General features: G+C 38.9%; 2 protein-coding genes across 4 annotated transcripts in view; one reads left to right on the forward strand and one right to left on the reverse strand.

The window, feature by feature from the left end:
* Nucleotides 1-1,656, forward strand: part of CCT8 (chaperonin containing TCP1, subunit 8 (theta)) — a 9,880-nt gene extending 8,224 nt beyond the window's left edge. The window contains exons 13-16 of one of the 2 annotated variants that reach the window (XM_009698170.1): nucleotides 135-254; nucleotides 688-779; nucleotides 813-818; nucleotides 1,421-1,655. In XM_009698170.1, the coding sequence (XP_009696472.1) occupies nucleotides 135-254; nucleotides 688-779; nucleotide 813 (213 nt within the window). In that variant the 3' untranslated portion in view covers nucleotides 814-818; nucleotides 1,421-1,655. Of the gene's footprint in view, nucleotides 1-134; nucleotides 255-687; nucleotides 780-812; nucleotides 819-1,420 lie in introns of both variants that reach the window. The other variant, XM_009698171.1, reaches the window with a different exon arrangement.
* A 1,618-nt stretch (nucleotides 1,657-3,274) lies between these two features.
* USP16 (ubiquitin specific peptidase 16) lies at nucleotides 3,275-22,555 on the reverse strand. 2 transcript variants are annotated; one of them, XM_009698173.1, is made up of 17 exons: nucleotides 22,495-22,555; nucleotides 19,194-19,372; nucleotides 18,435-18,538; nucleotides 15,925-16,028; nucleotides 13,875-14,053; nucleotides 12,816-12,908; nucleotides 12,003-12,133; nucleotides 11,553-11,640; nucleotides 10,597-10,675; nucleotides 9,621-9,712; nucleotides 8,747-8,803; nucleotides 7,418-7,585; nucleotides 6,144-6,810; nucleotides 5,327-5,421; nucleotides 3,972-4,058; nucleotides 3,510-3,666; nucleotides 3,275-3,399 (listed from the first exon to the last, which is right to left on the reverse strand). In XM_009698173.1, exons 1-17 carry the CDS (start codon nucleotides 22,553-22,555, stop codon nucleotides 3,275-3,277), a joined length of 2,466 nt encoding a protein of 821 aa, XP_009696475.1. The 2 variants fall into 2 exon arrangements, with proteins under 2 accessions (XP_009696475.1, XP_009696474.1); XM_009698172.1 differs by having other exon boundaries at nucleotides 13,875-14,056.
* Nucleotides 22,556-23,498: the final 943 nt, after the last annotated feature.

Genomic DNA, 23,498 nt, shown 5'->3' on the forward strand with positions numbered 1-23,498 from the left:
AGTAAAGGTTTTCTGAAGAGAGGAGATCAGAAAAGCGATAACTTGTTCTGAACCTGTAACTTTCGAAAACCCAGTAACTTGCTAGGTAGATGCCTGAGAAAGTTTTGAATAACGTTTTCCCCCTCGTGTGCTAGGCCGAAGCCGCTGCTGTGAAGGATATGTTGGAAGCTGGCGTGTTAGACACCTACCTTGGAAAGTCCTGGGGTATCAAGCTCGCAACAAACGCAGCAGTAACTGTCCTAAGGGTTGATCAGGTAAGCTTCCCAGTAACTCAGGCGCTGAATTGAAACCTTTAAGTCAGTGTGCAGAACACTAAACTGAAATAGGTGAATCTTCTGGGAATGCAAGGCATAAAAACAGGATACTCGAAAATGGGGTTTGTTTATGTCTCAAAGCCAGAAAGTGGTTTGCTCAGGAGCTCAGGATTTGGGATGCTGTGATGTTGCTGCTTCCACAGGAGTGCCATGAATTTTTCTCTTTTTTAATATTTGACAGTTATATCCAGAAAGTTATCCTAGCTTCTGTAGGAACAAGATTTAACAGAAGTAACCTTCTCTCTATATTGTTTTTACATGAAAATCCAACTTTTAGGAAGAACAGAGCTTATAATCTTAAGATTTTTGTCATTAACTTTATATATTTTGTAGAACTTTAGCAAAAATGTATTTGCACGTAAAATTTCTGTAGATTATTATGGCAAAACCAGCAGGCGGTCCAAAAGCCCCTAAGCACCAAGGACATTGGGATAAGGATGACTGGAAAGATGAGCCTGAAAACTAGTCCGCAGTAAGCTCCGTTTCTCTAGCAGAGAGGTATCTGTGTGTGAGCGCACTGACGAGCACAGGGCAGGCGCACGCACTTTCTCGAGGACACCTAACACCGCTCTCCGACGTGTGCCGATGGCTGCCTCTTGGGTTTGTGCCTTTGCAAATCAGTTTTGCTCCCAAAACCAAATCTGCACTGAAGGGATGAAAAGGAGCAGAAAATGAGCCTTTGATGTGGTAGGACTTGTGGGCTCTATGCTTTTGAAGTGTGATGCTTAGGCTCAGTAATTCAGAACAGTAGTGCTGATAATTCTGCTTTCTGTAGTGTCCGTCCTGTAAACGAGGGACTTGTCAGCCTATTTAAGCACTCGCTTTCTGTAGACTAACTGAAGTCTTCACGTGCATGCAAAAATGAGGGTAAAAGCCATTTTTTTTGTGCGTCAGGGCTCAGCATTGGCTGTTTTCAAGGAAAATAACAAACCTAATTTGTGACTATCTCAATAGGATGGATAATAACACTCACTGGCTTAGCTTCAGGGTAGGGAAACTGCATGAATGTAGGGGATGTTGACAGTCGGCATCATATGGCTGTGAGTGAGAGTGGGGTGGGAGCTGGTGCTAACCACCTCTTTTCCTCCTTCCCTGTTATCGCCAAGATCATCATGGCAAAACCAGCTGGTGGCCCTAAACCTCCCTCAGGAAAGAAGGACTGGGATGAAGACCAAAATGATTGAACAATTTCACTGTACTACTTTAGTGACGTGATTATGTGAGTTTGTTCATGTTCCGGTGCAGGCCTGTCATGATGGTTTGCTGTTGCCTTTTAAGTTATGAACTGTGTCCAAGGCAGTGCAGAACTTCAAAGATTTCAATAAACGTACTCACTGTTAAACGGTTAACTCTCCTTTTATTTGGACTGGGCCTGACGTGGTTGTTCCCAGTATGTGAACACGTGCGGGGATGAAAGCGTGACTGCCAGGTGCCCCTTCCTCACCAGGACAGAGGCAGAAAATAAGCTGAAAAAGCTCATGGGCTGAGGCAAAGACAGGGCCATCACCTACCAATTGCTGTGATAGGCAAAAAAGACTCAACATGTGGAAAATTAATTTATTACCAATTAAAAATAAAGAAAACAAGAACAAAAACTGAAACACCTTCCATCACCGGGCTTTCCCCAAAGTGCTGTCGTGGCTGCAGCATTAGGCCCACCCAGCCCCACCAGCTCAGCACCTGCATCCAGCAGAGGGGATGAGGGAGGCAGACAACCGGACATTGAAATAATGAAGTGGTCCACACCTACATTCATTGTTGTTACATCTGTTTCATCCTCGCCTTTTCAGATTCCCCACTCTCAAAATGGCAGCCTGACAGCAGCGAACTGCATCTCATTCTAACGGCCTTAAAAATAAATGCTGAGGGGTGAGAGCTGGCGAGAGGGCAAGCGCTGGAATCTTTCTGCTGAAGCCCCCTGTTAAGATTCTTCTTGGAAAGTAAAGGGCTTGTGTGTCTCAGAGTTGCTTGAAAGGAAAACTGCGCTTGAAATTCAAGTCACTTCAATAATTAATCCTTTTATTGCTCTTGCCAGTGCTGCTCTGTTTCACAGCCAGAAGGGAGTGGAAGGCTAAATCAAGCCTGGAACTAGCTTATGCCTAAATAAGGCTGCCCTACAACAGCTACGCGAACGCTCGCTCTATAGGCACTTGCTGGGGTGGGTGAAAAATAATCTCAGCAAGTTTTCAGAAGGATTGGCATACTGATACAGCCAGCTGCACAAGTGCTGCTGCTGGTGCGGGCAATGCCACCACCCGCGACAGCCCATTTTCTTAGTAAGGTGGTTGTGAAAAAGGCACTGGCTGTAAGCAGCTGCTGCTCTAGCACAGAGGAGCCGAGGTTTTATTTATCTGAAACCCAGCCTGAGGAGAAGAGAACTTGAAAGCTGCAGGTTACTGCAGGACTCTCTTTCTGAATGGCAAGAGGGAGAGATCAGGGCTCCCAGCCTTGCCAAAGAAAGAAAGAATTCCTAGAGAGTCGGCAAACTGAGGGCTCCTCTATTGGCCACAAACCAAGAATGGAAAGAGCTGATGCTGAATGTGGCTCAGCTCCAAGATTTGTAGGAAGAAACAGCTTCTTATGCTTGGAACCCAGTTCTAAAATACAGGTGGAACAGATGATAGGTTAGGGAACTATAGTTCAAAATTACAGCTGGTCCCTTCAAAGTGAAAGAGCTGCTGCCTAAGGTGTACAGCACTGGCAGGAAAGGAGAAGTAGCAGTCGCTTGGCTGTACCAACACACAAATTACTCAACAGAAGCTCAAAGCTGCAATTTTGAAAAAAACATTTTATTTAAAAGTAGTGAAAACACTGGAAAAAGTATAAGTTAACCACTTGTCAGCGCATCTTAAGAAGCATAAAGTATGGTCCTGTGGCTGTATGCAGTAGCTCCAGCGTGTTAACGCCAGGATTTGCAAAGTCTCTGCCGCCTTCTAGAGCACTTGAAGGTGGCTGCTCCGTCACAGCAGCCGCTCGTAGAACAGGAGATAGGCTTGTGAGCTCAGCACCCTCGCCACAGACACAGCTTGTACGTGGGTATCGCTGATGTGGAACCACTGCCCTTTCACTGGTTCGGCTTCTAAAGCTGCCAGAGGAGGAATTTAGGAGTAAAAGTTATTACAAAGAAATGAATGGATCAATCCTGTTACTGTTCTGCAGTAAGAAATAATTTGTAAAATGTTTTTCGTTATTTACCTGGGGAAGATTGTCCTCGAAGGACGAGGTCAGAGAGATGGTTGTTCATACTTCTCATTTTGGCATAGGCAGTGTAGTGCCCAGACCTCATCGTTCCACTGTGTTCAACGACGCCGTAGAGCGAGTACAACACCTTGGTGTTCCCTTCAGCCACGTTCTGTCAAAGCACAAGTTCGGGTCTGTCAGCCAGGCACTGGGTTTTAAGCAAGGCTAGCCTGAAAACTCTTCTCCGTGCCTTCGATTGTTTGCTGACGAAAAAGGGAAGCTGGGCATGACAGACTCGTGCAAGCGCTACAGCTGTGGGATCAGGGGAAGTACGCTGACTCGAGTACAGGTTGTCCTGTATTATCACACAGAACAACTGCGGCTTGACAAGCGTTCTACAAAGATTCTGCTGAGCAGCTTAACTGTGAGAGCACATTAGAACATGCGAAAGGAGAATCTGATTGTTTTCCCACTTACTTTACATTTAGCTGAACAGAAAGGAGCCAAGTCTATCACTTCTGGAAACTTGATATGCCTGTTAACCTTCCGTAGATTAAATCCAGCCTTAAACAGACAAAGTAGAGGAAAACCCCATAATGTTGAAATGCAGCATATTAAAACCAGGCTTTGTTACTAAATGTTTCAGGTGAGAAGTTTCAACTGTACAAAATTAGTTTTGCATTACACAAAATCAGGAAAAAGCAACATTGGGTTTTTGGTTTTGGCTTCCCTCCCACACTGGCCAAGGTTTCCCAGCACTATCTCCTGGCCCCGACATGCTTCACTGGGGCACAAGTTAAGACAGCTCTTAAGTTACCGTGTGAGTAAGTTAACGGTAGCAACAGTGGAAAAAGCACCAGCTGTAACGTCCTCATGGTTACATAAGTACATCTCTTGCTTCTCAGGTACTGTGATATGCCCGAGGATCTAATTTTGTATTGTCAAAACTGATACAACTTCTACTCCCGCCTTATTCAAACAATCTTCCAGTATCAAACTGGAAAAGCAAAAGAAGATAAATGTTATTTCCTTAATCATGTTACAGTGTCTTCGAATAGGCCAGACATTTCCATTTTCTCTGTGAAGTTGTTTTTCATCTATTTAAAATCACCTCCCTTATTTTTTCAAGTATTTTGATGGCTTTAATTGCCAGCCCAGCCTTAAACAGTGACACCAAAATACTGAACAGCTTTAAATCTAGAAGAGGCAATACTGCCTTCCATCCCCATTCCTTTCCTCTTTCCTTCTTGAAAAGCTAAAGCTCTAAATGAAAAATTTTCCTACAACTTGGAAAAAAGGTATGCCACTTTACTTTGGTGTCTCTAAATAAAGCTGAAGTTGCATTGCTTTCCAGTCATTCTTTTTGCCACTCCCCCCCGCCCCTCAGTAAGGCTCAGAATAGTCTTTTCCAATTCTACTGACCTATTTGTCACGTCCCTTTACTCAGGGATCCTATTCTGTCTGTACTGAAATGTAAGAGTCCATGAACTGCTGTAGGAGCAGGAAACAATACTAAGATACTGCTTAATACAGTAAGCAATAACAATAGTGAGGGAATATATTGCAAATAAGCTCCCAAAAGACTTGTTTTCCAGATAACTAACGGAGTATTCTTTCAGGAAAACACACCCCAACTCCTCCAAGACCACAAAACCCAACATTGCACACCAATGCCTTCCAAACCTTGGGAAAAAACCCAAACCAAAGCAGGCTCATAGGAAATGAAAACATAGAACTAATGTTAGCAAGTTAAGCTAGTACTAAGTGCATATACAGAGAATAAACTGACACTATATACATAGACATTTTTGCAGTATTAGCCTGCTGCTTACCTGTTGAAACCTCTTTAAGTGAAGAGTTAAAATTGGAGGAGCAACAGAGATTAGCATCTGCTTTTTGGCATTACTATAAGCATACTTCTTTTCACCTGCGGAAAAGAAAAACCACCAACGATTAACACCAGAACAAATGTTATGGCAAGAATTTCTTTGTTTTCACTGTGTAGACTGTTAGGATGTCGTCTGCTACAACAACTGAGAAACTGAACGTTCCCCTTTTTAACATCCCGTTAAATGAACAACTGTACAACTGCTGCCATCTTGCAGCTCCCGTATCACAAAAGCAACCACTCGCACTGTGCCCAAGCGGTGTCAGCACAAGCAGGATGAATTCTTGCTCCTTCTCTACAACTCTCATCGTCAGAAACTGCATGCGAGCTTTTACGGCCTTTTCGGCAACCACCACCAGGATTTCCCTACGACTGTCACAGCAGAATTTTCGCATTTGTGGAAAGAACAGAAGAATCACCTGTTAAATAGCTACTCCCTATGCTCCTCCACGTAATAAATTTTTAGATTGAAATGCCCTTTCCCTCTCCCCAAACCCCAACCCACCCTCCTTCACTCACTCTTCATTTTCAGTCCTGCAGTATTCTCTACCCAACCTTGTGAGCCTGCTACTCTGCTCGATTAAGAACTTGTATTAATCTGTGTGAAAGAGGTTCTCACAGCCTACCCACCGAGTACTAGCTCAACTGATGCAAGCTGAAGTTCTACAAATACCACTTGAGGGACATTCCCCTCCCTTACCCACCCAAGCAGCAGCTAGGGACATATTTAAAGGTTTCTTTTAAAAGGTAATTTATCATACTTTTTATGTTCTTCTTTGGTCCATAAAGCCTTTGTGTACATACATCACAGAGTAGCTTATTGGTCTCGGTAAGTTTTTCATTACGGGTAAATTGATACAAACAGTGATGGATTGAGCCTTCCTCCAGATTCAGATCAGCTCTGTTGGCGAGAGTACAAAATGCTGTCTCCGGATCTTCAGTCGACACTTCCCGTGTCTGGATGGGAAGCGTCTGAAGGTCACCTAAGGTACTCGGATCAGATTCAGCGCCCAAGTGTAGCTTTGAAAAGTCAGTAGCAAGCTCTTCCTCATCTTCGTTTTCATCATCCTCATCTTTCAAAGACAGGGTGTCCAGGCCATTGACAAACTTCACAGGAGAATCTAAGCCTTCCACAGGGAGAGCCACAAGAGACTCCTCTTCTACCCACTCTTGTTCTGGCTTTCCTGCATTTTCATGCAGGCTCTGAACTTCCGTGCTATTTCCCTGTATACTCAAGTCTTCCTGAGTTAAGCAGTGATCTTTGCAATCATTTGCCAATTCCTCTTCTTGCTTTGTATCAGGAGTTTCAGAGTTAACTTCTACCTCTGATTCTTGGTTATACTCAACATCTTTTTCTGACTGGTCAGTTGTACAGATATCTGCCAGGTGAAGCACCTTTCCCTGAAGTTTTTGCTGGCGGCGCTGGCTCTGCAAATCGGAGTACATAATATACAAGAATACAAAAAACAGAGCAAGTTTAAATGATATTTAGCATTTCTTACCAAAATTTTTTTTATCAAAATTTTTGTACGTGGCATAGACGCAAAGAGCAGGGAGGGGGGGAACAATGTATGATTTAATGATCAGACGTGATCAATTCAACCAATACTGGATTTATCCTCACTCAGTTCCCACTGCTCTTTGTTACACAGTATCTTCAAAATACAACGAATGATTCCCTTTATGTCTTCCCAATCCTTTCTTATATCTGTATTCTGAAGTTTTGTGAATACTCTTGCAATCAATGACTGGAGAACAGCTGTCTGGTATAAATTAATGCTACTTCAGACAGGCAACATAAATTCCACGCTCCTCTGGATATTAGCTTATTCCTAGCACAGCAACTCTTTACAGAATGCGTAATGTGTCAATAGCAAAGACATAGATACAACTGGTCTTTTTGGTTGTGCATTTGAGTGAGGACAAATTCTAAGCTATCTCCTCCTTCATCTAAATGGAGGAAGCGAAAAGAATTTGTTTTACCAGAACTTGCAAGCACTTCATTAATAAAAGTAAAATACTGATCAACACCAACCTTGGCTTGTTTTTTGGCCTGTTTCTTTGCTTTTTTCTGGAGGTGCTTACTTGTACCAGGGAGCTCATCTCTCTGCTTAAGGTAACAGTCATTGTTTTTATCCTCTTCATCTTCAGATTCCTTTTCTTTGTTTTTTTTAATGTTTCTCTCATTTGTAATTTTCACTTTCTACAAAAAACAAACAGCCACAAAACAACCACAGAAGTAGAGATGTTACTGTCCTGAATAGCAAAAGAGGATTCCAAAGAAAACTGTAGGGATAAGATGTTACCTGAGTTTTCAGCTCAAGATACAACATTTTAGTGACTGTAACACACAACTAACCCATTTACGCCACCCTACTGTTTACAAAAGGAGTGCCTCACTCCAGAGCAAATCCATGTGAAACAATGACTTGCAGAATGAAACAGTACGAAAAAGTAAGGCTATCAAGGGGCAAATTCTGAACCTGTAAGGGGGCAACGTTACCTTTGGCTCTAACAGATGTAGATTTCATTAAATGCACTGAAGAGTAACCTGTTACACAAGCAGAGGCATTTTCAGCTGAACTGCCTGCCACAGGGTTTGTTTCCTTCTGCTAAAATGAAACTTCGTTGTTGCAGAAGACATTTGATTCCTTTGGCTGAGTGGGTATCATGTCAGTATTTACTCATTAGCTTTAGTGTAAGCAGCGCTACATAACAAATCTGAAATATTACATATACAGATGATCAATATGAAACACAAAGCAAATCAAGTATTTGGAGTGTCTAGAGATTGATCAAATAAATCAACATTGATCCAGTAAGTGTTCACATACTATCCTACCAATGTTTCCGAACTTTATTCAATAACCTGAATGTTATGAGAAGTATTCTTGCGCTCAGTGCAGAAAAATGGATGAAGAAAGCAAATAAAATAAAATAAAGCATTCAAGCAACCACTAGGCACCCATCACTCGTGCAATTTAGCTCAGTTTTATAACAGTGAAGATGAATTGGGAAACACTGTGCTTTGCAACTCAGTCTTCCACAGCAGTGAGCCAACACTGGAACGTACCAGATTATTCCCTAAGCCCATCTCTACATTAGAAACACCAACTGACAAAGCCGTAAGATCACCAACAGACGATCAGTGATTTTCCAGACACAATTTACGAGCCGCAGCTCACAGGAATGACTCTCGTGAAAATCTTATTCTCTATCTTCCTGGGCAAATGTATTCTTTTAACTTTGAAAAGAGACATTTAGAAAGATGCATAAATTCATTCCCTAATGATTATATAATAAAGGCATTTTCATATAAGCAAACAAAAACTAAGCCAAAAAGCAAGCACGTACAATTTCTTACCTGATCATCTAGTATGGGAAGCGACAAATCAAGGAAAGACTCATGGACCAAGGATACCTTTAAATAAATATTCAAGAAGCCGATTTAATATTGTTTGGAAGCGGCTGGCTTGCTGTCAATAGGCTTATTTGTATGCAGCCTTGTTTGCATTCAATGTATGCTTTCCCTTGTGCATACAAATGTAAACCAGAGTTGAGATACCTTCACAAACAGCTATCCATGACCAAAATCTAGCAGTCATATTACCACAGAAATAAGCAAGAAATACTTTTACAAATTTCAGTTTTCTAGTAGCCTAGAATGTGAGAACCCAGCTTCAGGACTATGAGATGGATACTTGCAATCTGTCATGACATTGGTCTAGCCCACTCACTAATGCTCTTCATTACTTCATTCTCAGGATATGTTATCCCAACAGTGCTTTCTTGCTTAACTGTTCTCCTGGCAATCCCACAGTCATTCCCGTGTGGGAAAGGGAAAGACCTAATCATCTGAAGGAAAAGCAAAGGGCCCCTGGCAGCATACCACTGGTAGTGGGACAATTCATCCACTCTACAGTTTGTGCCACTGGAAGGTGTCCACTAGGAATCTGGGAGTGAATTCTTCCAGCAGAGGCAGCTTGCTGTTGCTGACCTCTTTTTCCCGAAGGCTTTTGAAAGGTACTGAAAGATTAGCTTTGTAACATAAGGGAAGAAAGGTTCCAGCCAGACCATGCGCCTCTTTGAAAAGCATGCAGCTGGTCAACTCTTAGAAGTGTATTAACTGAAGCAAACCTCTCCAATTTCACTTATTTCTAGACATAGTTACTTTGGGGTTCTCCTACCGATTACATAAAATTATACTCTAGGTTACTCAAAGCAGGCAGTTTACTTACAGTTCTGCATTCCTCACACATAATCGTACTGGTTAATTCTCCACCAAAGATTCGATCTACAAAACTTTGTATTCCCTTTTTCTTCTCATATTCTGAGAATTGACAAAGTATATAGTAAAGTTAATAATATTACATATAATATACTGGCCAGCAATTTAGTTATGGCATACCAAATAAAATTAAAAAGAGAATACAGAATGTAAGATGTATGATGGAACATGTTGGCCTGTTCTAGTTTCCTCAGAAAGTGTAGCAAGTTTCTTAAATTAAGATTCTTTTGTTTATCAAAGAAATGGGGGTGAAAACACATTTGCAGAAGACAGCTTGACTGAACCAACACCTTTGTCACTTTCTCAACTCGAACACATTTCCCTGTTTTCTCAGAAGTACTGCATCCCAGTAAGAGTTCCTGTTCTCTCTCAGGACTTAACTCAAAGAACTGTCTGAACCTAAAAAACAAGCACCAACTTTTGTCTGTATAGGTGCCCTACAAACTTCCTCAAGTTGCATTTTCAGTATAGCACATAGTCTGAATTTAAACTTGCTCTTCATCTTCTAAGTCATGTTGGAAAGCTTAAAAATTCTTCTGTTCGCTGTTCGGGGTTTTTTATGCTACTGTTAAGTAACAATGGACTATTAGGACTGAATAAATTATTACATTCATGTGCTAGTATTTTAGTTTCTCACATAATATTTGAATGATTAAACACTACCCAAACATATTTTAATGGACAATGTTTGTAGAATCAACGCTTTCTTACACTGTTAAGAAGGAAATGCCACCACGTTCAGTAAGACATTTAAATAAATAGGCTAACATTATTGAGCCTCATATTCTAGATACACGCATATGCAAGGGATGGCATAAAGTTGTACAATTTAATGCATAGCATTTGGTTGATATTATTAGTGTTACTTTGTTTACTTCAGTGAAACAGAAGATTTTAAATTGTTACATCAGTAACACGTATTTTACCTTTAATTTTCTTTTTAAGTTCTTCTTCATTTTGTTTGTTAGAGTCAGTCAGCGCCTTCAGAATTCCAACACTTATTTGCTGAAATTTTCAAAACATACACTGTAAAATTTCCTAAACTAATTCAGTTAACTAGTTCATTTTACAAAACGTTTCAGATGGAGGAAAAAATTTAATCTTCACCAATTAAGAGAATCAATACAAACAACACAAAGGCCTGCAGAGACACAAAGTAGTCCCTGCGGCTATCAAAAAAAATAACCAACTGAGAAATAAGCTTACAACCATAATGTTCCAATTAGTATGTAAGAAAAAAATCAGTCCAAGGATGAAATACTTTCCCAAATTAAAACTGGCAAAAAAAATAATAGAATTTCCACAAGTGAACTTTAAGGTATTTCAGAAATTAAGACAAAAAGACACTCTTTAGAATGACTACACATACTCCAACCCCACTTTTGCTGTAGATTGACTTGTCCAAAACTTCTATTTCTGAAGGACAACAGACATTCATATCAGAAGCGCTGAATTAACCAAAGCTCTTTAGAGCAAGCAAAACTAAACCTCTCTTCTATTTGATTTTATTAGAAGAGCATTGGGAATAGCTAGTACACTTCTTTCCAAAAAGGCAGAAAATATCATTACCTTAGAAACCTAAACAATGCGTGCAATATACGTAAGAGAGAGGGGCCAAAACCAAACTTCTTCCTTTGAATAGTTTTGTTAAACGAGAACAGTAATACCCAGGGCTGCTCCTTCACAACCCCACTGCTTACAGGCTGCCTCGTTCTACAGCTCTGTTCCTCATCTGCTTCAAGTGCCTGCCGTGGGCAGCACAAGCAGCTCTACAGAGGTTGACTTCTCTCAGAAAGAATGTTCTTTCTCCCCTCAGGAGAGGGGAAAGTCTTGGCCTGGAGTATGAAAAAGAAAGGTATGCACAACTGAAATCAGCACTCACCTGGATTTCTTCTGCCCTCATTCCATCAAGTAAGTAACGAAGCAATTCGTGACTGTCTTGCTGCTGATAACCTTTAAATCGTATTGCTCTGTTAAATGAAACAATAATTGTAGAGTACTTACTGACAAAGTAAAAACACAATCATACTAGACACAAAAGGACAAAGTCTCAAGCATGTATGTATATAAAAGCAACAAGTGTCTACATATGGTATTTTCTAGAAAATACGAAGCTAGCTAACCAAAATATGTCACTGTTTATCTTTCATTTTACTTCTATTAATTTGTATTTTGCTCTTTATCCTCTTCTTTCGAAACTCGTTAAGTATTATTTGATATGCCAGGATGTGAACTCAAGAAAAAAAAAAAAAAAAAAAAAAAAACCGACCCTCTTTTTAAAGAACAAAACTTTTTCATACTCACTATGACATGCAATTGTACAGATACTCACTTTTTACAAACCTGAGCAAAAAGTTCCTTAGGTGTGACTACTCCTTTTTTCGTCTCTTGCATTTCTGTCAGAAACTGATACATGGCTAATGTCAAAGGACCTGGCTGATCCAGTTTTATCAGCTGAGGTTCCTGTTTTAAACCAAAGCAACAAAATTGTTTTGCCTTAATTTGGTAACAGATCCTTCTGGAGTAAGTTTTTCCTTATCTAGGAAAGTTCTCGAAAACAGTATTATAAAATAGAATACACAAAATTCCAAAATGGCAAGAAGTTAACCTGACAAAAACAATCAACACATGGTTTCTCATGAGACGATACCAAAACACTGGGCTAAGAATCATTAATTACTTATTGCTTAGTTGCAACTCTGCATTTCTTGCCTTTATTAGGAAAAAAATACAATTTCTTAAAATCCGCAACCCTTCTTTCCCATCCAAATCCCTAACTGTAATGACAGGCGTGTTATTTAAGTTAGCGCTGCAGACATCCTCTAGTTTCCTATTTTGCATTTAGACAAGCAGCACTATAGCAAAAGTTACGTATTTCCATCCTCTCAATAACTTAATGACAATGTAACTACTCCTTTGATGACAACTAACAGAGTACTGAATCACTTCTCCTTCTTTGAAAGACCCCTGCTGACTTCAGAAGCAGCTTTGTGGAAGTCAATGGTGAAGTTCCCACTGATTTTACATCTTCATCTTGTTAGTATTTAGCTGAAACAGCTTTAAAAATCCAGAGGTGAGTATTGCTTGCTTCTTTAACAGATTGGAAGGGTGAGGAGAAACACTATGGAGGTCGAAGCATATTTACCATGGATAACTCAGGTGACTCGATTTTAACTGTTGTGCCAGGCATTTTCACTTCTTTAAGCAGCTCCCTCAGGACTGGAGTTTGTGATAAATTCTGTAGAATATAAAAGACTGGTAACTAGGGAACAAGAGGAAGGGCAGCTGAATTCCGCTGGTCATGGAATTCGTAGCACCCAGATTAGGAGCAATTGATTTTTCCCACAGAACTAGAGTGGTATCTACCACTCTGGAAATTCTAACAGTGTTTAATAGTTAAAACATACAGCTACTGGGACTTCCAAGTGTCCTCTATATATATATTACTTCAGATTGCAGAAACCCTAAATGTACTATTCTTCTACAGACTGATCTTTTTGACAGTCTATTTACTAGTGTCTGTTTCTAAAAATGAAAAGGTAAAATGCAGCGTGCATATTTCCTTGGTTTAAAACACGTTTCAAAAAAAAAAAACAACAACAAAAAATAAAATCAAACGGTTTACTAAAACCTGCAAGTACAGTTGGAATTTTGTTTGGGTAAAGCTTCAGTATCAAGAGCCAAAGAGCACAAGATGACACGTGAGTTTTAATACTCACGAAAGAGTAGGTTTATTCTATCCAAACACTTCTTAGCTGAGCAAGACACAAAAGACGGCAATGCAATATGCTCATCCTGTTAATACTGACTTGTATTTGATTTCCTGTTGCTGAGAGGCATTTTTGTTTCAGTAAACACTCATGGTCTTTGGGTATTAATCTCTTATGTTCAAAGAGGTCAGCAAGGGTGATGTACCAGACTATTTTATTTTTTTTACTAAACTAGGAAGTTGGCATGATTAATCTACAGCAGTGAAAGATGCTGTCCCTCAAAGACAAGGCAGTTTGTTATATTTTCCCTTAGAGCAAGTCTGAACCCGCAGCTCTGTTTCTTCGTATTTCACTGGGCCAACACACTATTTTTAGAAAGAAGCCATCATTCTTGGCAGATAAAAATCACATTCTAATTGTGTCATTGTAAAATACTCAGGGTGGGGTTGTTGTTGTGGGCTTTTTTTTTTTAATAGGAGCAATAACTATCATACCTGCATCACTGCATTGAAGAAACATGTATTCCCCAAGTTACTAAGTCCTTTCACAGTCACTTCCGAGTTAGTATTTGAATGAGAATTCTCTTCTTTAAGCGAGACTTCTTTTTCTTGCTCATTTTTGCTGTCTTTTTCTACTTTTTTATTTTCAAATTCTTTGTTCTCTTGTTGTTTTTCTACTGAAATAATAAAAAAAACATACCATGTATTAACCCAGTAACAGGGAATGGGCTAAGAAAAAGTTATTATAGGCAGCAGCAATCTACGATGTTTAAAACTTACACATATGATAATTAATTCTGTAACTGTGTAAACGTAACAATACTGGTTTAGGTTCTTAAACTGTCTGGGTAATAGTAGTTAAAAAAATAAACAAAACAAGCCAACTAACAAACAAAAACTTATCAAGAAACCCCTGAAATGCCATTTCAGATCAACATGCAATTTATACGTGCCACTTGGCCCACAAGCCATTCATGCCAACGATCTCTGACACCCTGCATGTGTTATCTGAAATTTCATTCCTGTTGTGAAATGACCTATGTTAGGGCTCCACACAACATCCAACACGATGGCATCTGAGATAATATCCCTTCTGACATGGCACTATTGTCTGAAACGACTGGCATAGGCCTCCCACTCCCTCTTTCACCTTCATTTCATGAACATAAACAGATGAAACTGGAAGGTTTATATTCTTCAAGACACCTTAAAGATATTTTCCCCAAAATTTCTTCGGTGTATAGGTCAAAGTTTCAATGACCTGTTTAATAAAACCATAAGGGAATTCCAGGCAATTTTCAGAATAACACCCATGCTGCTTCTGCCAGTTTGGCAGTCTACTATTGATAAGGTTTCTCACAAACAGGGCTGTCAGCCAAGATTAACTTTAAAATAAAGTAACACCAGCTCAGAGAAAGCAAGAAAACAGACAATACGATCTTTGCAGATAGACAAGAAAGGGAGAGACAACAACAGGTGGAACACCTGAACCAGACAAGGCACCCAGGTATTCATCCATTTTCCAGTTCAAACACGAGAAGAAAATTTAGGCAAGCAATATGAAGTTCAAATATTAGATGTAGAGAAACTATGTATCTGGGAAAGGCTGACCAAAACCATTCAGAATCTGGTCCCTGCAGGAAAACCTCAGCTGTTTCCTGAACAAACATTCAGAGACAGCCACTTGGCATCGCTGGATGGTTGTGACCTGTTTCCCACGGGCGCTATGATTTCACCCAAGTGTAGGATGGTGTCAGAATTTTGAATAGCTATGAGTGACAGCATTTATTTTGATATGCAAACTCTTCCAAGTTTTCTAGCAGAAACGCTTTGTACAAAACCAGTTTTGCCATTGTGGAAACTGCGGGGTTTTGCTGGGTTTGTTTCCTTTTGAACTGCCAAGTTTTGCAGACAGACTGTGGGCTGAACACGCTGTTTTAGAGAGTTCTGAATGCACTGCAGCTACCTACCACTAAATGTACAGACCCAGCAGACAAATCCTCCTGTATCCTCCTTCCATTAGGAAGTGTGCTGCAACAGCTGGAGACTTAGACATTCCAGCTGATACATTCACAAATACCTACAAAAATACTTTTAAAAAAAAAATAAATCAAATCAATGACAACTTTCCTTCAGATCTCAAGACAGACTGAGCAATACTGATGAATGAACACAGCACCTCTAAGTACTGAAAGTCAGTTCCTTACCCACAGAACAACCAAACATCACATTTTAAAAAAAATGTCAACAGTAAAATTGTATTTATATTTTCACCCTATTCCTGTATTTCTGGTCTGTAAAAGTTTACGGAACACTAATCAAAATCCTGGTCCAGTTAGGTCCGTGGGTTAGGACGTTACTTATGCTATCAGAATTCTGATAAAGAAAAAAACAAAAAAAAAAAAAAGGAAAAAATTAACTTTTTATTTTACCATAAGGTGCCCCAAAAGTTAAATCTAATTTAGCGTACATTCTGGATTTACAGTCCTGTCTCCTACACTTAAGGGACTTTCTGATTTACAGTACGTATACTATAATTACTTACCGGTACGTGACGAGTCAACACAAACTTGTTTTCTAACATAGTCCACAGTCTGGCCCAAGCGGGTTGAAGTACTATATGGAACTTCATTATCGCAAATGTAGCACCTGTCTCCGCCCCCCCCCCAAAGAAAAACAATTAATCCTATTTTTTCCCTATTGTTTAAAAATCCTAAACTATTTGCTTGTTTGATGCAATTCATTACACAAAGTTATAAAATTACAAGATTTATTTTAATATTTAGAAGTCTTAGAGAAGAGTTCAATCTATTTATGATCAAGAAAATAGAAAGTTTAAAAATTATGTTTACTAAATTATTTCAGTGACTGGAGGTTGCAATTTACAAATATAAATTAAACTCTTAAAAGATGTGCTTAGAAATCTTGTTGCAAGAAAAACAAATGCCGGGAAAATTTTGCCAAACCCAAGAAATTAAGATACGAAGCCCTAAAGAAAAAGAATGTTATGGCGTGGAAAAATATTCAGAGTATTCTAGCCAAGCAAGTACTTCACTATATTTAGGATAAGAAATAAATCAGCGTCCTCCGTTAGTCCTGCACACTTTCATTTGCTATTCCATTGCTGATACAAACCTATTTGTGTCTTTATGAGGAAAAAAGTGGGTGGCTAGGCCACTAATCTGTTTTAAACAAAATTGTGAGAGAACCTGCTGTGATAAAGGCTCAAGAATAGTAAAATTCTGCCTGAACACATACAGCTGTGGGAGAGTTGTACGTACTGATTCTGTAGTTCTGCCCAGCAGCTCGCTGAGGAAGTGACAAAAGGTACTGAAGAGAATGCAAATACTTCTGCACTTTGAAACACACCAATTACAGTTCTGCGGCACAAATGCATTTAGCAGATTTGAGGATTACCGTAAGTCAGCCTCTATTTTCTGACATTAAAAGCAGCAGAGGTCTCCAGCAAAGTGCTTCCCCTAAATCTCTAGCATCTCTGGAATGAGCTGCAGTTTTCACATTTCTTCCTATCTCATTAAAAAAAACAGGCTCAACTTTTGGATCCCTGAGTATGTATTTACTGTCTGTCTCGTTCATTATATAAATAAGCATTCTCACTCCTGGAATAACAAATGATAGTTACTTCCATGGGTGCTTTTAACATCATAACTTTCATCCATCAAAAATTTTGTAGGTAACCTTGAAGGAATCAAGGGATTGGAAAAAGTTTTGTCACCAATGGCTGTTTGACCAGTGAGGGGGAAAAATGTAATTAGATCCAACTGCTATGTCACAGCAGTACTGAAAACGCATAAAATAGCACTTGTTGTAAACCCAAACCAGCAGAATTTAACGAATTACTAGAACTCTCCTCCTTCTCTCCAAGTCCAAAACGTTTCTTGTAGCTGTTTACAGGTACTATTCAATTCCAATTTCAACCACATATGCATGCACACCATAGAGGGATATAGTCATACATTCATAGCATTAATAAATTCTGATCACAACTGCTTTTGCTTTTATGTACTAGGCCCACTGTGAAATACAGTTCTTGATTGTAGGTTTGATTTATAACAATAACTTATACCCAGTATACCAATCTCTGAATAATTTCTTGTGCAAGTTTGTACAATCAAGAAATTCTAGAAGGAAGCAAAGTATCTTGCTTAGACAAGTTCCTCAGTCACAAGTACTTTGATTTAAAAACTACATAAGCTTTAGAACAGAGAAAATAAAGCACTTCAAACCCATAATTTTAACATTAATTTAAATTCACAAAAAGAAGGTCACTGGTTCATTAGTAATACATGTTATTAATAATGCCCATTTCCATTCTAGAGTTCAATAAAAATACTGATCATTACACATAAAAGTGCTAAATATGATCAAGTAAAGAGATAATGTTATATAAAATAAACACAATGACAAGTAGTAAGTTTAAAAAATGTTACTAAGGAAAATGAAAACTCTGTGTGTCAGGCACAGTATTTCTGTATAGCACTTTAGAAAATTAAGGTTCCCCCTTCTATAGTAAGGTACTATTCCTTTTAAGAGAAGGGAATACTACCACAGAGATGGAATTTGTATTGACTGATCCACTAGCATCTTGTAATTCTACACTTGCGCTTATTAACTAGACATATGGTATTAAGAAGTTGTATTTACTGAGAAAATAAAAATAATTAAGTTTGTCACTAAGTGCGCACCAGAAAGGAGCTTCTCCCAAGGCTGAAAGATTTAGAGCTACACATCAACATTTGTTTCCACGTGTCAGTATTCTGACCAAGCAAAACCAGTAAAATATGAAGTCAACAGCATTTGCTCATTGGTTGACTTCAATTTCAATTATGAAAATTTTCTAGTTGTGAATTTTACAAGAAAGTAAGATTTATTCAGTAAAACTCAGCAAAGACTGCTGGGATTTTTGTGTGTGGAAATGCTTTATATTCGCCCAGAGGTAAATCCTACAATTCACAAAGAAAAGAAAACACAAATTATATCCCAGTCTCTGTTGCCCTGTAGCTATGTCTTGTAACTGTTGCCTGACAAACTCACCACACACTCCAGTTGTCCAAACTGAGAACCAAACAATGGGGATCTGATCTTGGTGTTGTATAATGCTTTAAAGCATGCTGCTCTTGAGAATTTCTGCCACAGCCCTATAATATTGATAACCAGAAGTGTCACAAAATCCAGTTGACTATCAATGAAACACACACAAAGTCAGAGCATAAACAAAATATTAAAATGAAAACTTTTTAATTATGTTAAGCTAATTAGAATGAACAGCTAGGTCTCTATTTCAAGCCACTTATTTCTGCAGAGAAAAAGGTAACTCATTGGGTCCAGAGTAACTATAAAGTTGCTCGGGGACTGAACACCTAATTTAGCAATTCCAGCATGAACAGCTTGAAGAATGAAACAGAACAAAACCCTCTTCAGCATGCAGAGTTCTAAGTTTAATAAACTCTTATGAGCATAAGATCTTATTGTAAAGATCACAAATTGGGAGCATTAACAGAAATTTTTACTTTCTTAGCAAAATAATTTGGACTTTCTAGGAAAACAAGTCCTCAATACAGAGTTTTAGCATTAAGCCTGCTAAATGCCTTTGTGCCAAGCTTTTAAGTACTTTGTTTGCAATTCAGAGCAGATATTTTTAAATCGCGCTACAGTGTATAAAATCATTTATGAAGCACCACCTTTAAAATAAAAAAGAGAGAATATAAGAGTTTAATTAGAAACTCTCTTGTTCCACTATATTACAAGACACTGAAAGATATTAAGACAAATTAACAACAAAACAGGAGATACCCTGTGGCCGCATTTTAGACATAACCATATCGAAGGGCTTTCATCCGTCTCCTCCTCAGATTTCTCTTGCGTCTTATTGTCTGCCTTGCAGTCCTGACAAACGTGCCATTCCACATTCAGCAGCGCCTTTTTCAGATGACCTTGTTCCAATCCTTTACGAACATGCTTGCATACAGGTCCTACAAAATAAAAAGCACAAGAAGGATACAAGTAGCATAACGAATGCAAATGTCAACGACCCAGGAAGCAATCCAGAAGCTAGCATAGCTTTTCGAGAGTCAAAGAAACATTGACAACTTAGCAAACATATCAGAAAGAAACCCTTTGTTACCCCCCTTCACAATCTGGAGATATTGCTGCATCCTAAACTACTGCATTACTACAAAACAAAAAACCAGCAAAAAAACCAAACCCCAAACCAACATATTGCTCAAATCTACATCTAGTCAGAGGAGTTGACAAAGCTTTTGGACACAAACCTACCTATTGTGCCAGGCTGTGGGCTTCTATTATTGTGGCGTTATGATTCCCACACCTTCCAGGGAGCAGCCACAGCCCACTGCCACGGTTCCCAGTCACCAAGGCAGCACCTGGCTGGCCTATAAAAGTGGAGATCACGGAGATTACGCTTCCAGCTGAGCTGCCTCAGTGAAATTATGCAGCAGACTATGGTAAAAAAGAACGGCAGAGACATCCTAGCTCCAGCATTATCACTTCACACTGCAATACTACACCCTACTTGGAGCTGCACCTTCCAGGCCTGGCGTGAACTCCATCTATTTAACCAAAATCTGCTAAGAATGGTTATATTGAGCACAGGCAGCTGTTGCTAAGAGCTACTATCAGGAGTTTAATTATCTTATTTCTTTCTTGTTTAATTTTTAAGGTTGTCGGTTACAGTGTCACTTGCGCAAAGAGCAGCTGTCCGTAAGCCTAAGTCTTGTACAGAGAAATTGCGACTGACAGACAATGCACGTGCAAACCGATTCAAGTTCTTCCAAATAAAAAATGAGGAACATTTTTTTTTTTTTTACAGTGTAGGTTTCTAAGACATTTAGCATCATCAGCCTACAATTCCTTACTATGTGCACTTACAAACGTCTACATTTGCAAATACAGGGTCAAATATCTGACAGTACAAAGAGTTACCTCAAAAGTCAAAAAGCACTGAGTAAACAAACCCATGCTAAAAGAAAAATGCTACATGTACTTAATATGTTTAAAAAAAAAAGTCACATTTTTGTGAAACTGCTGTTTACATAATTCAATTGCCTTAAGTCCTTTGCTACATAGGTATTTTTATTGTTCAGATAGCGTAACAGCTCTGAATCTGTCTTTGTCGAGGACCACATGCAAGGTTATAGCCTCAAGGGAGCAAACTTTTCTTGGCATGAGCTGAAACTGATGAGAAGTTTCATACCTACAGTTCTGTTTCTGTCCAAGATTGCAGGATTTTACCACAGTACAAATGCTAGCCAGTAAGAGCCAAATACAGATATTTAGATGCACTCTTTAAGCCTTTTTTAAAAATACAAGCTTCATCTACAACTTCAAAATTGTCTTTTTTAAACAAACCTTTTTTATATTGGCCACTACTATTACAGTGGAATTATTCACAATGATCAGTCTTAGTTTACATTTGTGGCTTTACAGGTCTTTGTCGGGGTAAGCTAGCCTATTTTTAGCCAAAGAAGTGAGATACCATCAGCACTTGCACCATAACAAATATCTTTGCTGGAGAAAAATGAGGAACAGTCACAGCAGACACTGATCTTGACTCCAGGAAAAAAGCAAAACAAAACACAAAAAAAACCCCAAACCAAAAAACAACAAAACAAAGCACCACAGACAGAAGCAGCTAAAAAGCCATAGGAGACAGAAGCTACCACAAGACCAGGACAACCAGGAAACTAAAGTAGACTAGACTTGAATTTAAAATAAACAGGCCATCATATCGAGCCTCCTGGCTAATACTGCGTGTGTGCTCTCTCTCAGCTAAATCAGTGTTAAAGGAAAAACTCACATAGATGTGGGTACCACTAGGTTTGCTTTAATCACAACTCAGAGTTGGGCCAACACCTCAGTGACTGGCAGAGGATAGATGCAGTACAGCTTATGTACACTTGCTCAATCATTAATCAGTGTCCAAAATCTTCAAAAGTTCCCTTTGGTCCTTTTAATTCTATGAATTCATCATCTGCTCAGGCTGGTTCCAGCTCCTGTCTCCGTTTCGAAGTCCTCTTCAGATCATTATCTTCTTTCCGCTTGCTTTAGCTTACACAATTCTAAGAAATAAAGCCTGAGAACACTATTCTACGATCAAGTAGTTCTTAATCATCCATTATTTTCTAAGAGCACCTGTGTTTATAGGTTAATAATCTATTATCTTTTCTATTCTCTTACTGATTAACTTGGCTGAGTTTCAAACCAACCTTGGGAAAGGGCTATACAGAGGACGAGGCCTAATTGTGCAGCCTTTGCCTGTTAGCAGCTTCAACAATTTAAAGTTTCAGAAAATATTTTCTTTAACAATCAGCACGGCTCGAACTCATTTCCCCAGTCGGGATCAACTAAAAACATTGGGAAAGATATAATCTGTGACCTGGTAGACAAGGTGGTAGAAGAGAATGCTACACAGCACAAGCAAAAACAAGTGCTAGAATAACCAGGGTAAACAAGATAACAAATAAAATCTCAACACAGGAGTGAGATCCAGTACAGCTAGAGGGATAACATTAACTATTTGAGATTAGGAACAGAAGGCAAGGAAGAAAAAGACGTTTTAACCAAAAAGCACTATGACTAGAGAGCTGAGGTGTCCAGGGCCAGTACTAAGTTAGTTGCTAGCTTAAAGACAAATGTTTTCATATAAATATTTTAGTCACAATCTTTTTTGCTGAAGTGAGAATCTTCTGCAACAAAATCTTTATTAGGAAAACGCTACTTAAATCTATTATGACAAGCTTACCAGCTGACTCTACAAACCCTTTATATTCTGAGGGATTTTATACAATTCAATATGATCTGTGTATCAGTAAAGAACTGGGTGTCTGAGTTTCTTGAAAACCAGAAAATAATCCTAGTTTTCCAGGCAGGATTATTGTTTTCTAGCATACTTAGAAAAGTAGCAACGCTAATGTTTTTTGGTAGACTTCAGTTTCAATTACACAAACCCACACTTTTTAAATGAGACTTCAAAGCCAGTGACTAGCGCAAAGGCTTTCTAATATCAATGAATTTTCAAGCCCTCTTTGAGGTTAAAACAAACATTAGGACTACAGACATCTCTAAGGACACATACCCAGCGTATCTGGAGACTCATCAGACTGTGCAGTTTTGCCTTTGATGCGTTTCTTTCCCATATTGGTAGTCTGTAATTTTTCTTACATGGAATGGTGACCTGGCAAAGAAAAAGAGTAAATCAGAGAGTAGGTTTTGGTTTTACTTGTTCATTGCTAAACAATAACTCATTTCTATGGCCAAGATGTTCCTTGAGGTGAATTAACTTGTTTTACTTTGACATTTTCAAAAGAAAATAAATTAATTATACTTTAACATGAAACAATTGTAACTGTTGTATAGGCAAGATCACAGCATCAATTATTAAAAAAACCCAAAATCTAAAGCATTGCACAAAAGAACAAGATGGGAAACTTAAGTATTAAAAATCCTATAAACTTTTAGGACGTGTACTTTAACTAACTAATAACACAGGGATTTTAGGAAAAAGAATTGTGTTTATCCCCATTAAATCTTGAAGTTTTTTGCAATTACAGTCTTTCAGTTTACCGCAAACTCCTTGTATCTTTGATGAAGTGTGACACACGCAAATAGTCTAACATACCTGAAAACATACAGACAATGGGAGCTCAGATTTTTCAGTTTCTTCACTGGGGGAGATTTATCATCGCCTTCTCAACGTCTTAAGCAAATAATTCAGATGGAGGCTGTTATTTTGTATGCCTGTAGACTCTTCTATACAAGAGTTATCTACCACTACAGAGTCCTAAGCCAAGTGCCTGCCTTCAGAAAGTTGGCTACTGCACATACGGTAGGGCACTTTTAGCTTCTAGTCTGTAGCCCCCGACCTCACAAAAAATAAAAAATTCAAAAAGATCAGGTAAACTTAAAAATCAACACATGCTATACAAGGAAAACCTGCAAGCTGAACGGGTTCCAAATCAAATCCCTGCAGTGTTACGCAGCCTTTGCAGGCTGGCCTAACGCTGCCGTCCACCCTCCAGGCAAACACCTTAGCACAGCACTCAGTCTGACTTGTGACATTCGGCCTTTCAAAACCATTTC

The sequence above is a fragment of the Cariama cristata genome, unplaced genomic scaffold, assembly GCF_000690535.1.
Source record: "Cariama cristata isolate BGI_N322 unplaced genomic scaffold, ASM69053v1 scaffold10804, whole genome shotgun sequence".
Lineage (NCBI taxonomy): Eukaryota > Metazoa > Chordata > Aves > Cariamiformes > Cariamidae > Cariama > Cariama cristata.

Excerpts from the sequence above, each read along its gene's own strand:
- USP16 (XM_009698172.1), bottom strand. The coding sequence starts at position 22,555 with ATGGGAAAGAAACGCATCAAAGGCAAAACTGCACAGTCTGATGAGTCT. Across the intron at positions 18,539-19,193 it reads GTCTAAAATGCGGCCACAGG|GGCTGTGGCAGAAATTCTCA; the intron begins GTATCTCCTGTT and ends TCAATATTATAG. Across the intron at positions 5,422-6,143 it reads ACCAAAGAAGAACATAAAAA|GTGAAAAGAAGTATGCTTAT; the intron begins GTATGATAAATT and ends TCTTTTCCGCAG.